Source organism: Saccostrea cucullata, unplaced genomic scaffold, assembly GCF_032062105.1.
Source record: "Saccostrea cucullata isolate Sc308-1 unplaced genomic scaffold, CSIRO_AGI_Scuc_v1 ctg11041, whole genome shotgun sequence".
In the NCBI taxonomy this organism is placed as follows: Eukaryota; Metazoa; Mollusca; class Bivalvia; order Ostreida; family Ostreidae; genus Saccostrea; species Saccostrea cuccullata.
The window spans coordinates 3,780-20,503 of record NW_026923023.1 but is presented as its reverse complement, the minus strand read 5'-3'; the positions used below and the strand labels follow the sequence as shown (position 1 = coordinate 20,503).

The window sequence follows — 16,724 nt, the reverse complement described above, 5'->3', positions numbered from 1 at the left end:
TCTTTGGGATATTAAAAATATTCAGAATTTTAACTGACATATGATTTTGAAGAATTTCTACCTTAGAAAGGGAACTATGAGTATAACTCGGATTACCACTTGTAGAATTTAAAAATCCAAGTACTTCTAAAATACAATTTGTATAATGAGCCTTACAAATGAAGACAATGTTGTTACCTGCTTTGTCACCAGGGACCAGTACCTACTGATCATGTAATTTATCTTCATGTAATTCTTTTTTCACTTCTGGATTATTGAGTACAGAAGGAAACGTTGCAATATTCGATAATCTTGTGATGTATATTCAAAATCTTGTGATGTATGTTCGAAATCTTGTGATGTATATTCAAAATCTTGTGATGTATGTTCGAAATCTTGTGATGTATATTCAAAATCTTGTGATGTATATTCAAAATCTTGTGATGTATGTTCGAAATCTTGTGATGTATATTCAAAATCTTGTGATGTATGTTCTAAATCTTGTGATGTATATTCAAAATCTTGTGATGTATGTTCAAAATCTTGTGATGTATATTCAATATCTTGTGATGTATATTCTTAAACTTGTGATGTATATTCTATAATCTTGTGATGTATGTTCGAAATCTTGTGATGTATATTCGAAATCTTGTGATGTATGTTCGAAATCTTGTGATGTATATTCGAAATCTTGTGATGTATGTTCAATGTAATCTTGTGATGTATATTCAATATCTTGTGATGTATATTCGAAATCTTGTGATGTATATTCTATAATCTTGTGATGTATGTTCTTGTGATGTATGTTCGAAATCTTGTGATGTATATTCGAAATCTTGTGATGTATGTTTGATAATCTTGTGATGTATATTCGAAATCTTGTGATGTATATTCGAAATCTTGTGATGTTTGTTTGATAATCTTGTGATGTGTGTTCTACAATTCAGTGATGCGTGCAATAAAATTGCATGACGCAACAGAAAAGTAAGGACAATTTTCATTGGTTAGAAATAACGAAAGTAGCTGAAGCGTCGGGAAAACCATGCAGGTGAGAAAAAACACATCACTAATTACGAGATGCACGAGTGTTGTTCCTGGTGACATGATGGAGATATTTCGGCCTGCTAGGGAAAAAACTCAGTATTAAAACGTAGATGTATTGACAAAATTTGTAGGTACTTGTAACGATATGTCACGATGCTGCATTGTCACTGTCAGATACAGTATTTATACATGCATGCTAAAAAGTAAAATCTCGTAGTAATCAATATAGCAGAAGAATAATGAAGAGTACATACTACAAAAACTGTGCAATTTGTAGCAAGATTAATTTTTGTTTAACAGCTGTTTTTATGACATTTTATTTCGTATTATTACTACCAAATACTGCTACCGTTTGTTAATGTTTAATCCGAGATTCCTCTGACTCTAACCCCCGCTTTTATATTGTGACTTGTGCGCACAAGTCACAATATAAAAGCGGGGGTTATATTTAGGTCGAGAGGAATCTCGGATTAGTTAATGTTATGCACATGGTTATCTTGTACTTGCAAGTAAATGTAACATTAAAAAAAAAAATAATGAAAAAATAAGTCATTTAGGCTATTTGATAATAACATGCTAAATGAACATGTTTTGCTTTTTAATTCTCCTTCACTCAGTCTTTGTATAATATACATTTATTGACTGAGTTCGAGGGCAACATGCGTTTTGTCAGACCCAAGAACCAAACAGTCTGCCTGAGGCCGTTAGGCCGAAGGCAGACAGTTTGGTTCGAGGGTCCGACAAAACGCATTTTGCCCGAGAACTCTGTCAATAAATGTTTTGTTATACCTTTCATTTTATTATATATTTTTTGACATACATGTATTTTGTACTATATTAATGTAACATTAGATCTGTCACTTTTTAAAACCAAAGAATGAAAATGAGATTAAGCTCCGCCCATTCTGTGACGTAAGTGGTCCAACATTTCTCCGAGCGGTCCAACATCTCACTCAGCGGTCCAACATCGATTTTTTATGCCCGCTCAGCAAAACATTAAAAATGTTAGACTTTTTTCTGTATAGATTTGTATAGGCACAATTTTTTAAAGGTATAACAATGTATATTTTTAGATGAGCTGATCGCCAACCAGGAGATCAGAATGATCGCATCTGCTCCTGCCACTTTAAGGATGGTAAGAAGGAGGGGGACCCTGCATATTTTGCATGGAATGAAGGAAAGGCCATGGATTTCTCTGATCCTGAATGTACAAAAAGGTGAAATTATTTTTCAAAATATGACCGACATCATATTTTGGATGGTGGGTGGGTGGAGTTTAATTGAGAATATTTTACTAAAAATCTTTAAAAGGGTACATGTAATTGTATAAACAGAGTAGCTTACAACTGAATAAAAAATAATTCAAGTTTAATTATTTTACAAAGGAGGAAAAAACTCAAAAGTGAGGAGTCCCTGTCATCTTCACAGATGGACCAGTTGCAGATTCCACAAGCACCAAAATGTCAATATCAAGAAAAAGTAAAGCTCATTTAAAACATCAATGATGACAAATGACCAACACTGAAACATTTTCAATAATTTTTAATAATATATAAAGTTCTTTTAACTGTACATGATTTACAATATATTTTCAGTTGATATCAGAGCACAACTACTCAGCATCCTGCACATTTAACTGTACTCAAGAAATGCAGCGCCTCTCAACAGAAATACAACTGGAAAAGGAATTGCTTGCCCTAAAAATAGAGTCTAGTAAAAGGAAGCCAATATCAATCCACGATATTAAATACAACGAAGAGAAGGTACATTTAAAGGAATTCCAATTGTGATTTCCTATTTCCTAAAAATTTCAGTTACTGTAATAAAAACTTGTTGCCATTGAGGGATGAACATCTTAGATTGACTGTTATGTTAACATATTTTGTTATTATTTGGGAGTTTAGGTCTCTGATCAGCAGGGGCATTTTCTCTATATATTAAGAAGAAAATGGAGACTCCCTACCCACCCGATGTATTTTGTCGGACAGTTTTCTGTACATTGCAGGTAAAAATTTTATTTATTAACTTTCCAGCCTCTTATTGTAAAGTACATTTTGGGTTCAGTTTTAGCTTTTCTTTAATTTTTAAAAAAAATTATTTAAATTCTCCTTTTCTTAGAATAAAATTCAAAAAGTAGCTTCTGATTGTAATAAGACTACAGACATTGAACTTTGATTTGTTATCAAAAGGATTGATTTAAACTTGTCTAAATTAATTGTAAACAAAAATAAAAGGGGGCACCTGCTATTTCTTTAAGTGTTTTTCACTGGGGGGTGGGGAAACTTTTTTGTACATACTTAAGCAATAGGAGGGATTAGATAAGAATCAATTAGTATATCAGAGTCTTAAAAAATATACTTTGCATAAGCATAAAAAAATTCTATATCAGTCTTTTTAAAACCTTTGAATATTGCTTAATTAACTATGATTTATCCAATTTTGGAGCTTTTTACCTAATTCTGGGTAGAATCCACCCTTATGAAATTATTGACTCAATTTTGACTTAATATCACTTTATTAACATCAAAGCACAAAAACAATTCATTGTACAAATATTTTATTTATTACAGTCACCAATATATCCAAATATCATCACCGGCCCAGACGTCATTCACTCCTTTGAATTGTGCTGGTAGCAGTAAGGTGTCATCATTTGAGATGGTCACAGTATCCAATACACTGAAGTCACAGGACTCTAATTTCATACATGTTCACAGGTAGGTGTATAGTCTTTGAAATTACCACAATTGACTAATTCTGGGACAGGTAAGTATGTACATGTAAGTATAGGAATGAGAGCACCAAATCCCCGGATGCACACATGGCTTTGTTTGTTATGGAACATTAAACCGAATACTGAATGGGTAGGCGTTACGCCATTGGCTGAAATCAGGTATTTAATTGTTTTCATTTTAAAGTAAAATTAATGACCTTTGAAATAAATGATGGGATGAGGGAATATTACAGAAACTATAGAAATGCCAGGGAAGATTTTAGGAGTGGGGGTTAATTTTTTATGCCGCGTGTTATTTACTGCGAATCTCTATAAGTTGAAAATAACTGCAATTTTGACTTATAAACGCCATGGGACCATATATTTTTTTCAGTATTTTTTGTTAGGGCTTAGAACAAAGTTTGAAATGATGCTAAAGATTTATCTGAAATTGTCATAGTAAAGTACTGAGAGGGCCTAAGGTTTGTATGGAGTTCTATGGGAAAATAATTAGTGGTCTTTTCCCTATACAAGATGCTGTCTGATGGCGTAGTGTAGAATGTAGCGTAGAATGTTTTCCAAGTCGGCTTAAATGCAAAGGTTTGTTTTAAAATTTATCATAATGACTTGCAAAAATTTAATGCAGTTAAATTTATTGTATTCTTGAAAGATTGACTGTAACACAATTTTTTTTACACAATTACAAATAATCAAATTAAATTAATTTTTTTCCAACTTTTTTTCAGGGTCTCTGCCAAAATCTTTTGAGGATTTTTCCTCTGCTAGAGCATCCATGGATGCAAATGAAACAACCCAGGACATCCCAACACATATGGATAATCAGGCCATGGCCTACAGTATGTACAAAAGTTGCCATACTTTTAAAGCAGTAACTTGCGTGCCTCCAAATGGTGCACTTACATTTTGCTCCATGCTGTACCCAGGTTCTACTTCTGATGTAGCTATTGTACGTCACAGCCAAGTTTTACGAAAGTTCAAAGCTGGAGACCTTATTTTGGTGGTCAAAGGTTTCACCATTCATGACCAGTTGCCCCAGGGTGTCTGCTTAATTATAAAAGCTCTTTTATCGACACGAGGCCAGTTTACCATACAAGAAGCAGCACTGTGTTACAAGATTGCTAAAGCACTTATTCATGTGGAAAGAGCCAACGAGAGGATAAAGAATTACGAGATTCTCCGTCACATACCATCTACTTACAGACCAATCTCAACAAAAATATTTCAACTCTGTTCTTGTCTTGTAAACTTGCAAGCTCCACTTTTGAAAGAAATTACTTAAAGATACATGTACTTATTATAAATTTGCATTGGCGTGTGACAGTATACACTAAACAGTGAAGATATTCATACCAAAGTGCAAGGGATAAGCAAATTTTGATTTGTTATCAATGTCAATGGTTATATTTGTTAACTTTGTAGTATGTTGTAATACATGTACTTCAGAAAATGAAAATCCCTTTTGTTTAGCATGGATTTATTACAAGAATGGTTGGCAATTCGATTCTTCATTTGACAATATAATTTGGAAGAGGGTTTACTTATAATTTTAAATTTCTAGTTTAAAGTATATTTACCTTTAAAGCACAACTCAACAAATTCATGTTTTCAACAATTTATCTATTAAGAAAGACAAAAATGTTACATTTTCACTTTGAGAATAACATCTTCAATTCATTAATAAAATGATTCTAAATTTTGATATTCTTTTTTTATGTAGTACATAGATTTTATTAATCATCATTGCTATTTAAAATAGTCTTATAAGCCAGAAGTTTTATGATGGATTCATTGGATTGTGACATATCATATCATACATTTATGAGACTTGGGAACATTCAACAAATTTAACACGATTACCCATTTTCCATTGTTAGAAAATTCTAGAGGTACAAAACTAAGTGTCAAGAAGTTCAAACCAGAACTCAGTTTTCCATCAGTGCTGGAATGAAAATGTTAATGTAGAAATCTATCAGCTTTGGAACATTTGCTGTCCATTCAATGTCTTTTACTATTCTAATCACAATGCAGTCTACTCTTGTCCACACAATTAAGTCGCAGAATGTTTTGTTACATATGTGTAGCTGGCCTTGAATTTGATGATAGTATGGGTGACTGGTTTTCAGGCACAGGGTATCTTGTTTAAGATCTAAAAAAAAATCAAAAAACACTTAAGTTGTGTTATACCAGTACATATCCCCTCCTTTTTCAATATCTTCATACCATATTGAACAGCTGCACTTGTAAATTAATACATGTTTTGAAATCATTTACTCACCAAGATTTTTAATTTCAAAGTACTGGACAATACAGATTTTTATACGCCCGTCTTAAGACGGGACGTATTATGTTATAGGCTTCGTGTCCGTCCGTCTGTCCGTCTGTCTGTCTGTTAGCTTTTCGTTTCCGGCTCATAACTTTAATACTATTAGGCCTAGGATTATCAAACTTTGTCATCTGATGCATCTTGGGTAGAAGGTGTGTCGCGCACAAAAAGTAGGTCGCTCTGACCTTTAATTAAGAAGTTATAGCTAAATATGGAAAAATCCTTTCCGGCCCATAACTAGAAAACTATAAGACTTACAATCATCAAACTTGGCCAGTTTATGCATCTTAGGTAGAAGGTGTGTCGCGACCTATTTCAAGGTCACTGTGACCTTTGATTTAAATGAAATTTTTAAAAAAAATGTGTCTTTTTACTATTCATTTACACATCCCCAAATAATGTAAGAGTATTGCACTGCCCTTATTAAAAAAGTGTTAAATCAAGAAAATACTTATTTTTTTAAAGCATATACTTGACAGCAAATATTATGTATGTTAAAGAAATCCTACCTCTCCCATGAGTGTAATTATCAAGCACTGGTCAAGACTCAAGAAGAATTTTGATAACAGAAAATTGCATGTCAAATTAGAGAGAAATTAATGAGTTTTGATTGTGAGGAGTTCGCTAATAGCTAGAGCATGGTGTTATCTATATCCCTTGAGTATTGGGCAAATGTGCAAGCCTGTTGGATTTAAAATAGCTCTTGCTGGCTAGCCTAAGTTTTAAAATGAATTTAATGAAAAGCAATGAAAACTAATTTAATATTGCATAGTAGACTAATCTTATATTATATAAAATTGTTAATTTATAAAAACTAATTTTATGGGATTGGGGTGGAATCAGCATGTCCATATGAATTTTATATTAAAACCTATCGGACATTAAATGTCAACCAAAAAAAATCTTTGAGTATTTCATATGTTTTTAAAAAAAGTTATGGTAGATAGTGCAGACCCATTCATCTATTGGTATTAATGAGTAGACAAGCATCCAGTTAAAGATTAATTAATGAGTTCAGGCAAGCTGTCTTAATCACTCTGATCAAGCTGTATGATGACCTTTGGGAATTAGACAGAACTGTTGGTTAGTTTATAGCATATGTCATTTGATGGCCAGTCTTTTCTTTTCAAAATTAATTTGGTATAGATTAATTTGTTAAGACTAATTTGATATTGTTTAATATGATGGGCATTTGACAAGGTCTAACACAACCAGCATAGAAATCTATCAGTGATGTAATATTTATTATAACTAATGCCTACATCACAGGGGATGGATAAATATTTTTAGGAATGGAATAATCATGGAAGTTTAGAATCAGGGTTGATGTGATTGCAAGCTTACCAGGTAGCTGTTGAAGAAAATTGTAATTTTTGACGGGCGTATCATGCTGTGGCGCGGCACTTTATTAATGTTATTTACCTATGAAAAATCCTTCAAATTTTGTGCCCCATCTGCTACTGTTGAAGACGATGCTGTATATGGACACTTCACCTGTACAATATCAGGAATGGCGTCTTTGGCTTCTGGAGTTTGATAAAATACACTGCATGTTGGTGGTCGAACAACTAAGCCATCAGGTGAAGCTCCCAACACTCCGGATTCATGCAACCATATCCTTTCCAGAAAAAATTATAATACTACTGAATGCAAACAAACCATAATACAATTGATTTTGTAATGCAAACAAAGTCTAAGTAGAGCTTTTATAATCCTTCTACTTCAAAAAGCAAAGAAGAAGTCTCAATAAGGCATTATCTGTGGTCCCCGGTTACTCGTCAAATTTTAAACTTTCATTAAAAAACTTAAAAAGTAAATTATATTATTCTCTCATGTCTGTAGTATTTGCGTCAACGTTAAAAAATGTCAAATAATTGAACTAGACAACACGCGAAGCAGTGTTTTGAAGGTGGGGTCCTTTGATTTTCATGAATAACAAAAGAAATTTGTGACAGGTACCTACTTCTCGGCTTTCGTAAACATCGAGCGCAGATTTGTTCAAAGTCCAGATTGAAATATAATATGTATATCATATTTATACAGATTGTGTGAAAATATCTTTGTTGAACAACGTTGCGCTCTATGTGTTTTACTTAAAAGTATCATGATTTTGAATCTGTTTGGTGAGTACATTTACATAAGATTAACCCCTTGTTGACCTGCTAAGAATAGATAATATGTCACGTGATTCCATTCCGCCACAGGTGAATATATACCTCCGGAAAGTGTGTTTTCTCTAGGAAGCGACACATGTAGCTCGTATTTGAGAAGTGCAGTCACCAGTTTTTATTTATTAAAATTCAAAACAAGTATTTATAGACATCGAAGAATATCACTCATGTTAAATTTCAAATGATGATTTTCATGGACATATTTTTATTCTCATACATGTATTTATTTATAATTGCAGTTTTCCTGGGCATTGCCAACAACACAATAATATACGAGTATAAATACACATTTAATCAATTTCTTGCGAAAAAGACTATTCAAAGCAACCTTACTCTTTTGTTGTCACGTTTTGGGGTGCATATAAACTCAGAAAAACTTCAAATGTATTAATGCAACTAAGTAGATGAATATTGAGTTCGAATTTCATTTACCGATATTGTGATATCTATTATTAAGAATCCTTATGAAGCATAATGATTATGTTTCTATTTTTCAACAACCGTTTTTGAAAAGATTAAACACATGTATATTACGCGATTTGTACACGCTGTGTATATGTTAAACATATCAAGTGAATCGGAATATTCATTGTGGAATTTAGAGCAAAATTAAGAAATAAAAATATACATACTAGGCATGTAGTATCAGTCGGAGGGAAGACCCCTTCTTTTCAGAGATAAATCTTGAGTTCTTCACCCCCCCCCCCCCCCCCCACCCCCCCCCCCCCCCCCCCCCCCCCCCCCCCCCCCCCCCTCTGTTCAGGATTATTGCTTTTTTTTCTCAGCCCCCCCCCCCCCCCCCCTTTACAAAGAAGTGTATTTCTGTGTGTATTTACCGTGTACTGTGTAATTTATTATTCGATCGCTTTTACTTTTTAAACTGTCATATGGAAGAAAATTAATGGTGATTAATATATTTGATAGATGCATTTATAGATTCAAGATAAAAAAAAAGTGATTAAGGGATTTTCAGGCCAAAAATACCCCAAAGAACATGCAAAAAGAAGGCCCCTCGCCAACGCCAAATTAAGAAGAAAACGAATAGTGCAAGTAAAATTCAAGCTCATTGAATGATATTCTAACCCGGTCATTGTTAATTATTTCTTATCTCATGCTACCGCTAGCTAACCCTTCTTATAGTACCAGATTTAAATGTCTCCGCCCACGTGTATGTAATAGAGAAACCGTACTCTTATCGAAAGAAAATGTTCCGGAATTTGTATGTGCGATAGGTGTTGAAAATTGGCTTTTATTTCTTGATACTCAAAGTCATTAATAATGATTGTAAAAAATTTTTAATCAGAAATACTTTGTTATACACCATGAAAATAAAAATAATACCATATCCTCAAGTATTTTCTGTAAAATACGGGCGAAAAAAGGGACCAAGCTACTATACTTAAGTGGAAAACTCCTTTTCTGGAATATGTTGGTAACTGAATATTTATGCCCCGCCATGAATATGGCCGGGGCATATAGTGTTTGTCATGTCCGTCTTCCGTCCTTCCGTCCCACTTTGTGTTTAGCTCTGTTCAAAGCTAAGTTTCAAAGAAACTATCCAAGATATTTTCATCAAACTTCATATGCTGATAGATATTGATGAGAGCTATGCAACTGCATCAACATTTTTTGACCTTGACCTTTCCTTTGACCTTGACCTGACTTTTCTTAAATAGTGTTTAGCTCTGTTTTAAACATACCATTCAAGATGGTGTTATCAAACTTTACATGTTGATACAAACTTGCATAGATGATGCATCTAGAGATGAACACTATCGGACTTGCTTCGGATGCTGGATCTGACCTAAATTTTCCAGATGAGTGACCAAATTAAAGTTTTTGGAGCAGGTCCGTTCTTAAGAAACTATAAGCCCTACTTAGACCAAACTTGCTTGGATGATGCATCTAAGGATGGACACTACCAGACTTGCTTCGGATGCTGGATCTGACCTACATTTTCCAGATGAGTGACCAGGTTGATGTTTTTGGAGCAGATTTATTCCTAAGGAACTATCAGCCCTACTTAGACCAAACTTGCATGGATGATGCATCTAGGGATGGACACTACCAGACTTGCTGCGGATGCTGGATCTGACTCACATTTTCATTCCCAAGTAACTATAAGCCCTACCTAAACCAAACTTGCATGGATGATGCAGCTAGGGATGGACACTACCAGACTTGCTTCGGATGCTGGATCTGACCTATATTTTCATTCCCAAGTAACTATAAACCCTACCTGAACCAAACTTGCATGGATGATGCATCTAGGGATGGACACTACCAGACTTGCTTTGGATGCTGGACCTACATTTTTATTCCCAACTAACTATAAGCCCTGCCTGAACCGAACTGATCAAATTTTATACATGTACAAATTTCATGTTGCTTTACTAATATATCCTCGGCGGGGCATTCATGTCCTATGGACATATTTCTAGTTTTTTTTTTACAATTAGACTTCAGTAATTGATTTCTGTTTTTTTACCAGGATAAGTCCTGTTATTTGTTTTGACACATTGAATGTTAACATGTCAGAGGTTGAATGAATGTTATTTTGTGCTGTATACCTGACTGCTCTACAGCTGCATCAAAGTCCTTTTCATACTTTCTCAAAGCATCATCTTCATGAGTGATACCCCATGCAACAGCCTTGATGGACTCCAGATTGTAAGCCGACATCAGCTGTTTCTTCAGTGACAATGTCAATCTGGAGAAGAAAATATGATTTTTGGTTATTAATCTTATATTTCCTGCATCTTTATGTACAAATATCTAGTCATTACAGTCGAACCTCATTATCTCAAACTCAATGAGACCAAGAAAAATATTGGAAATATCCGTGGATTCAAGAATAATACATAAAGAGTTATCAAGAATAAAATGTCCCAGTCTTTTATAAATGGTTTGGACTTCAAAATTACTTTGACATATCCATGAAATATGAGATAATGGGTTTGAGATAACAAAGTTTGACTGTAATTTTAAAAGTCTATTTCGCAAAAATTTAATCACACGTCTTACCGCCTTTGCTTAGAACTGAGAACTGCACCAAAGTTGGAAGCTGATATGCTATATTTCCTTACAATCGACCACATTGGGTTGTTTCATTGCCAATGCAGCTCTTTTAATGGATTCAGGGATAATGCATGCTGTAACCATACCATAGGGGTATCAGAATGAACATACTCTGGTGATGTTAACAGGTCTTCAATGAGAGGTACAGGTGGACCAGGTTCACATGGCTCTGGTTCAAGAATCCAATTCAATGCTGAAAAATTTCATTACTTGTGTCATTCTCAAAAATATCATCCATAATATCCATATCACATATACCAAGTATTTATATAAGAGTCCATACATTTCATTTTAGTGAACACTGTCATGGGTTTTTGTAATGTATGCATTACATATCAAATTTACAACTCACTTGCATATATTTGTTCAGAATTGTTCCTGTATATAATTTTGCACGTGGCATTCTTAGTGTGAAAATGCCATGTAAAAATTGGTGCAAATGTACAATTAATATTTACTTAATTATTAACAAGGTTTCATAATGACAGAGTATTTAAATAATTGAAGAATGATCTGATAATTCGCAAGAATATGAAACAAAATATTTTTTTTAATGCAATTGAATAATTTATTTTTCCTTTCAAAAATGTATGCTCATGTACAAAAATGCTATCATATTTATAATATTGTCTTTCCAATTATTCAAAGGTTGTTATTAATATTTATTACATAGTATGTTCAAAAATTGGGCATTATACATAGCCAACTATATTATACTCCTCATCTTTGTACATTTGTTCACAATTAAAATTAACCATCGGTCAGTAACAAAATAACAGTTTCATAATACTCGTAATATAAAAATCAAATCAAACTTGAATAACAACAATAGTAACACCAAAATCATAACTTCCTTCTTATATTTTACCAATTTTTAACCTTCCAAGGTGCAAAAAACACTAGTCACTTTCATCAGAGGGTCGGTTTAAGGCACTTCAAATATGAAGCAAATTTTTTAACAACTGATTTATTTATATTTAATGATTGATCATTTTTAAAAAAAAAAAAAAAAAAACAAGAGGCCCATGGGCCACATCGCTCACCTGAGCACTGTGGCTAGGAAAAAGTAAAAATTGGTTTTTTATTGAAAAGTTTAAATCCAAAAGTAGTCCCTTGACCAATCATGGCTTTGCTTTTCTTGAGAAGGTTATTTTTAAAGAATTTTCCTATATATTTCTATATAAAATTTGATCATCCTTTGTGGCCCCGTCCTACCCCCGAGGACATGATTTGAACAAACTTGAATCTACACTACCTAAGGATGCTTCCATATAAATATGATCAATCAGGGTTTTGCTGTTCTTGAGAAGAAGATTTTTAAAGATTTTTCCTTTATATTTCTATGTAAAACTTTGATCTTCCATTGTGGCCCCGCCCTACCCCGGGGGTTATGATTTGAACAAACTTGAATCGACACTACCTGAGGATGCTTCCATATAAATAGGATCAATTATGGCTTTGTCATTCTTGAGAAGAAGATTTTTAAAGAATTTTCCTATATATATTTTTATGTTAAACTTTGGTCAGCCATTGTGGCTCCGCCCTCCCCCCGGTGGTCATGATTTGAACAAATTTAAATCTACACTACCTGAGGATGTTTCTCCATAAGTTTCATTTTTCCTGGCACAGTGGTTCTTGAGAACAAGATTTTTAAAACATACCATCAAATTTACATTCATTCCCAATTATCTCCCCTTGAATGAGGGTGTGGCCCTTTATTTGAACAAACTTGAATCCCCTTCACTCAAGGATGCTTTGTGGCAAGTTTGGTTGAAATTGGCCCATGGGTTCTAGAGAAGAAGTCGAAAATATGAAAAGTTTACAGACAGACAGATGGACAGACAGACAGACAAACAGCTAGATAGACAAAATGTGATCAGAAAAGAGCTAGAAATGAAACATTCCTCACCACAAAAGCCAGAAGAATATAGGGACCACCACCAGTAACATGTTTCTGGGAAGAACCAAACCAAGCAGAGATAAATATCAATAGTCCTGAATCTTCGAAGCAGGACCAAGTACGAGAATTGCTACAAACACTACTCCGGAGACTTACCTATTATCCTATGATGTAACATACTTTGTCCACTGCAGCTGGTTCCCTCATAAGCTGGTAGCGAAGACAGTTCAGGATGTCCTGTCAACTTTGTTCCTCAACTTCCTGTCTTGGACAGAAAAGCAATAAGTGGAAATCTTTAGTGTTGCCTAGTGACTTTGAATTAAAAAGAAAGTTGCAAGATTGTGAAGGGGGGGGGGGGGGTTCTGATGCTGTGCATTTTAATTAAATGTACGAAATCTGTATTTCACAGTTTAATGCATTCATGTATTTTGTGAATTGTCTTAGGATTCGTGTAATAATTGTTGTTGTTGTATTATTAAGCACTAAATCTATTCAACTGCATGTGTAAATGGGGAAAATGTGAATATGTAAATGATGTATAATTGCAATGTGTAAAATGTGACATTTTCTTATATGAGGGAGTCAGTGTTCATGTAATTTTTTTTTCATTAATTATTTTATTTATCTTGATAAAATTATTTCAATTAACAATATTGTTTTTCTTACCAGTCTGATGAACTCAACAAAGGTTACAGAGGTGAATGGTAGAAATATGGGTATTACAGGTGTCAAAACTCTTCGTTGAAGACCAGACTGCATGCCGCACTGTAAAATCACCATTTTTGATCTTTAAAAGGGGAGGCTACTCCTGAAATCAAAGAAATTGTCATAAAAATGAGTAACCTGATTTTCTTTAGGTCTCACACAAGGAAATAATTTCACTATATGTTACTATATAGCTTTAATTAAATAAATTAATTAACTAGACTCTGATCAGCAGATAATTCATGAATGAGAAAAAAGATTAATGCTTAGACAAAATTTGAGATCAGAAAAAATATACCCCTTAAGCGGCTTTTAAGAAAGAAAATTGAGACTAAACATACCTATACCCCGAAATACACATGGGCAAACAGCCAACACACCATCGAGGAAGTTACATTGATCATGCGTACCTAAAAAAAAAGAGTTCCCTTTGATTCAGTGGCACAATTCTGCTGATATGATATTCCTAGTGCATGAGTCCAAAATTAAAACTGTAGACCTACGTAAAGTTCCTGAAAATGAAAAAAAGAAAAGAAATATTATTGTCTATATATACATCATACATAAAACTACATTTGTTCATTTTAATTAGCTATCTCCTTGCATAAGACCTTTAAGGGTAATTTTATGCTATTTACCATGTGCACTGATCGCCATAAAACAAAAGAAAAAATACCAGCCTTACAAAGTCACTTAACCATGACCTTTGACATACCTTACTAAGAATACCCTGGACAATTTGGTTTAACTTATGACTTCTGAATTTTTAAATGCAGGTTTTGATAAATTAACCATTTAATATACTTATGAGCTCATAAAACTGTTCTTTAAAACTGTATGATAAAGAGTGTAAAAACTTTGAAACATGTTTGGAAAGTATTATCACACATGTGATATTATGGGATAAATTATCACCACAGAAAGATCAAAGAAAATCACTGCAGATATGCAACAATAATTCTTATCATTGTTTATTGTATGTCAAGTCTAGAATATGATATATCATTACAAATATTATGATTTTTAGCCGGGCACATTGCTCGTAGAGCAATGCTCAGCTATTGCGACGGTGAGCAACAGAAAATGCTGCTTCTTCACCGCCAAATTGAGTTTACGAGTAAAAGTATGGTACATGCACCAGCCGCTGTTGAGAAAACAAAATCCATTCAACACCTTAAGAAATAGTAAATTGAATATTTTTATCATAATATTACATTGTTTAATATTTTTTCCTGGCTCCTTTGACTAATATTTTACAAAGTATAATTCAACGGGTGCGAAAGGTGTTAGATGTTAGTGTAGCGAGTATGCAAGCGGATCTAACATCTAATTTGAATTAGATTGATTCTATAAATAAAGGTTGTACTATCAGGCTAACACAAATGCAGGGAACATCATTAATGACTTAATGCAAATCTCCCCGCTGAGGACACATCAGTGCAGAGACGTTTGACCTTAATCTTGCTGCATCGGTGTTTACTTACTTCTGTTTGTATATAAAGCCGGATTACCCCGACACAATACGTGATAAATATTTTTCGCTGTTAATTTCTAGCTATATTTTATTTTATTTTTAAATCTATTTAATATATTATACATGCCATTGAGATATTTTTGTGTGTATTACATATTCTCTAAACGTCTGAACGTGATTTTAAACTGTCACCACAGTCCTTGTTCATTATCCTGTAAATGAGCCCGGCTCAATACATTTACTATAAAAATAATTGGACAAATTTGTGAATGACAGTATTCAATGATGCATAGCAATTAATCTTTTCCAGACATTCCCCTTCTCCTAAAAATTTGTCGTGTTATTTATTTATTTATTGCAAAGTCGTCCCTGGACTAGGGCTACGGTCAATGCAGCTGCAATGGGCCATGCAATTTCGAACCCTGCGTGGTGAGAGTTTGTCCCGAGACACAGTTAGATTATTCTAACTAGCACCAATATAGAATAAATCATACCGATTAATCAACATCACTACAATATGAGGACGTAAAAATAGGATAAAACATCCTTTAGCTGTTTAGTCCAGCAATAAGCCACTAAATTGTTTTTGATGTACCTACAAACAAATCAAATTAATGTTCTTGATTCCCACTTTTCACGTTATGACTGACTTAGTGCTCCTTGATACCAAAACAATTTTTCTATTACCTATAATTTTGACTTTAGGTTGAATTCGTCAATTTCATGCTTGCGAAGTTGTGTCAATGTGTGCATTACGACCGCTCCGGCTACTTTCGTTATTTCTAACCTTTTCTGTTGCGTCATGCAATTTTATTGCACGCATCACTGAATTGTAGAACACACATCACAAGATTATCAAACAAACATCACAAGATTTCGATACATCACAATGATTATCCTTACTTTTCTGTTGATTATAGAATATACGTTTCAATGCAATTTTATTGCAATATACGCATACACTGAATTTTCGTACATCACAAGATTATAGAACACACATCACAAGATTATCAAACAAACATCACAAGATTTACACCACAAGATTTCGAATATACATCACAAGATTTCGAATATACATCACAAGATTATCAAACATACATCACAAGATTTCGAATATACATCACATATACATCAAGATTTTGAACAAGATCTCCTAAAAATTTGTCGTGTTATTTATTTATTTATTGCACCCTGGACTAGGGCTACGGTCAATGCAGCTGCACATCACATTATCAAACATACATCACAAGATTTCGAATATACATCACAAGATTTTAGTCGAACATACATCACAAGATTATAGAATATATATTTCG

At 33.6% G+C, this 16,724-nt stretch overlaps 1 protein-coding gene and 1 long non-coding RNA gene across 8 annotated transcripts; one reads left to right on the top strand and one right to left on the bottom strand.

Moving 5' to 3' along the window:
* The first annotated feature begins 1,043 nt into the window (after window positions 1-1,043).
* LOC134262963 (uncharacterized) lies at window positions 1,044-5,454 on the top strand. The gene is made up of 7 exons (XM_062745278.1): window positions 1,044-1,154; window positions 2,097-2,240; window positions 2,409-2,502; window positions 2,619-2,786; window positions 2,928-3,028; window positions 3,594-3,740; window positions 4,483-5,454. Exons 2-7 carry the CDS (start codon window positions 2,209-2,211, stop codon window positions 4,502-4,504), a joined length of 564 nt encoding a protein of 187 aa, XP_062601262.1. The 5' UTR covers window positions 1,044-1,154; window positions 2,097-2,208; the 3' UTR covers window positions 4,505-5,454.
* On the bottom strand, window positions 5,354-16,188 carry LOC134262964 (uncharacterized). 7 transcript variants are annotated; one of them, XR_009991148.1, is made up of 9 exons: window positions 16,096-16,159; window positions 14,438-14,446; window positions 14,276-14,344; window positions 13,896-14,037; window positions 13,386-13,490; window positions 11,276-11,522; window positions 10,822-10,961; window positions 7,503-7,698; window positions 5,354-5,903 (listed from the first exon to the last, which is right to left on the bottom strand). It is a non-coding gene; the product is annotated as an uncharacterized LOC134262964 (long non-coding RNA). The 7 variants fall into 7 exon arrangements; XR_009991143.1 differs by having other exon boundaries at window positions 13,386-13,541; window positions 14,276-14,446; window positions 16,096-16,188; XR_009991144.1 differs by having other exon boundaries at window positions 13,386-13,494; window positions 14,276-14,446; window positions 16,096-16,188.
* Between the last annotated feature and the right edge of the window lie 536 nt (window positions 16,189-16,724).

Bases quoted from the DNA above. Each gene is read 5' to 3' on its own strand.
- LOC134262963 (XM_062745278.1), top strand. From the start codon at position 2,209: ATGGATTTCTCTGATCCTGAATGTACAAAAAG. The intron at 2,503-2,618 runs GTAAAGCTCATT...ATATATTTTCAG, and splicing joins AATGTCAATATCAAGAAAAA to TTGATATCAGAGCACAACTA. The intron at 3,029-3,593 runs GTAAAAATTTTA...TATTTATTACAG, and splicing joins CAGTTTTCTGTACATTGCAG to TCACCAATATATCCAAATAT.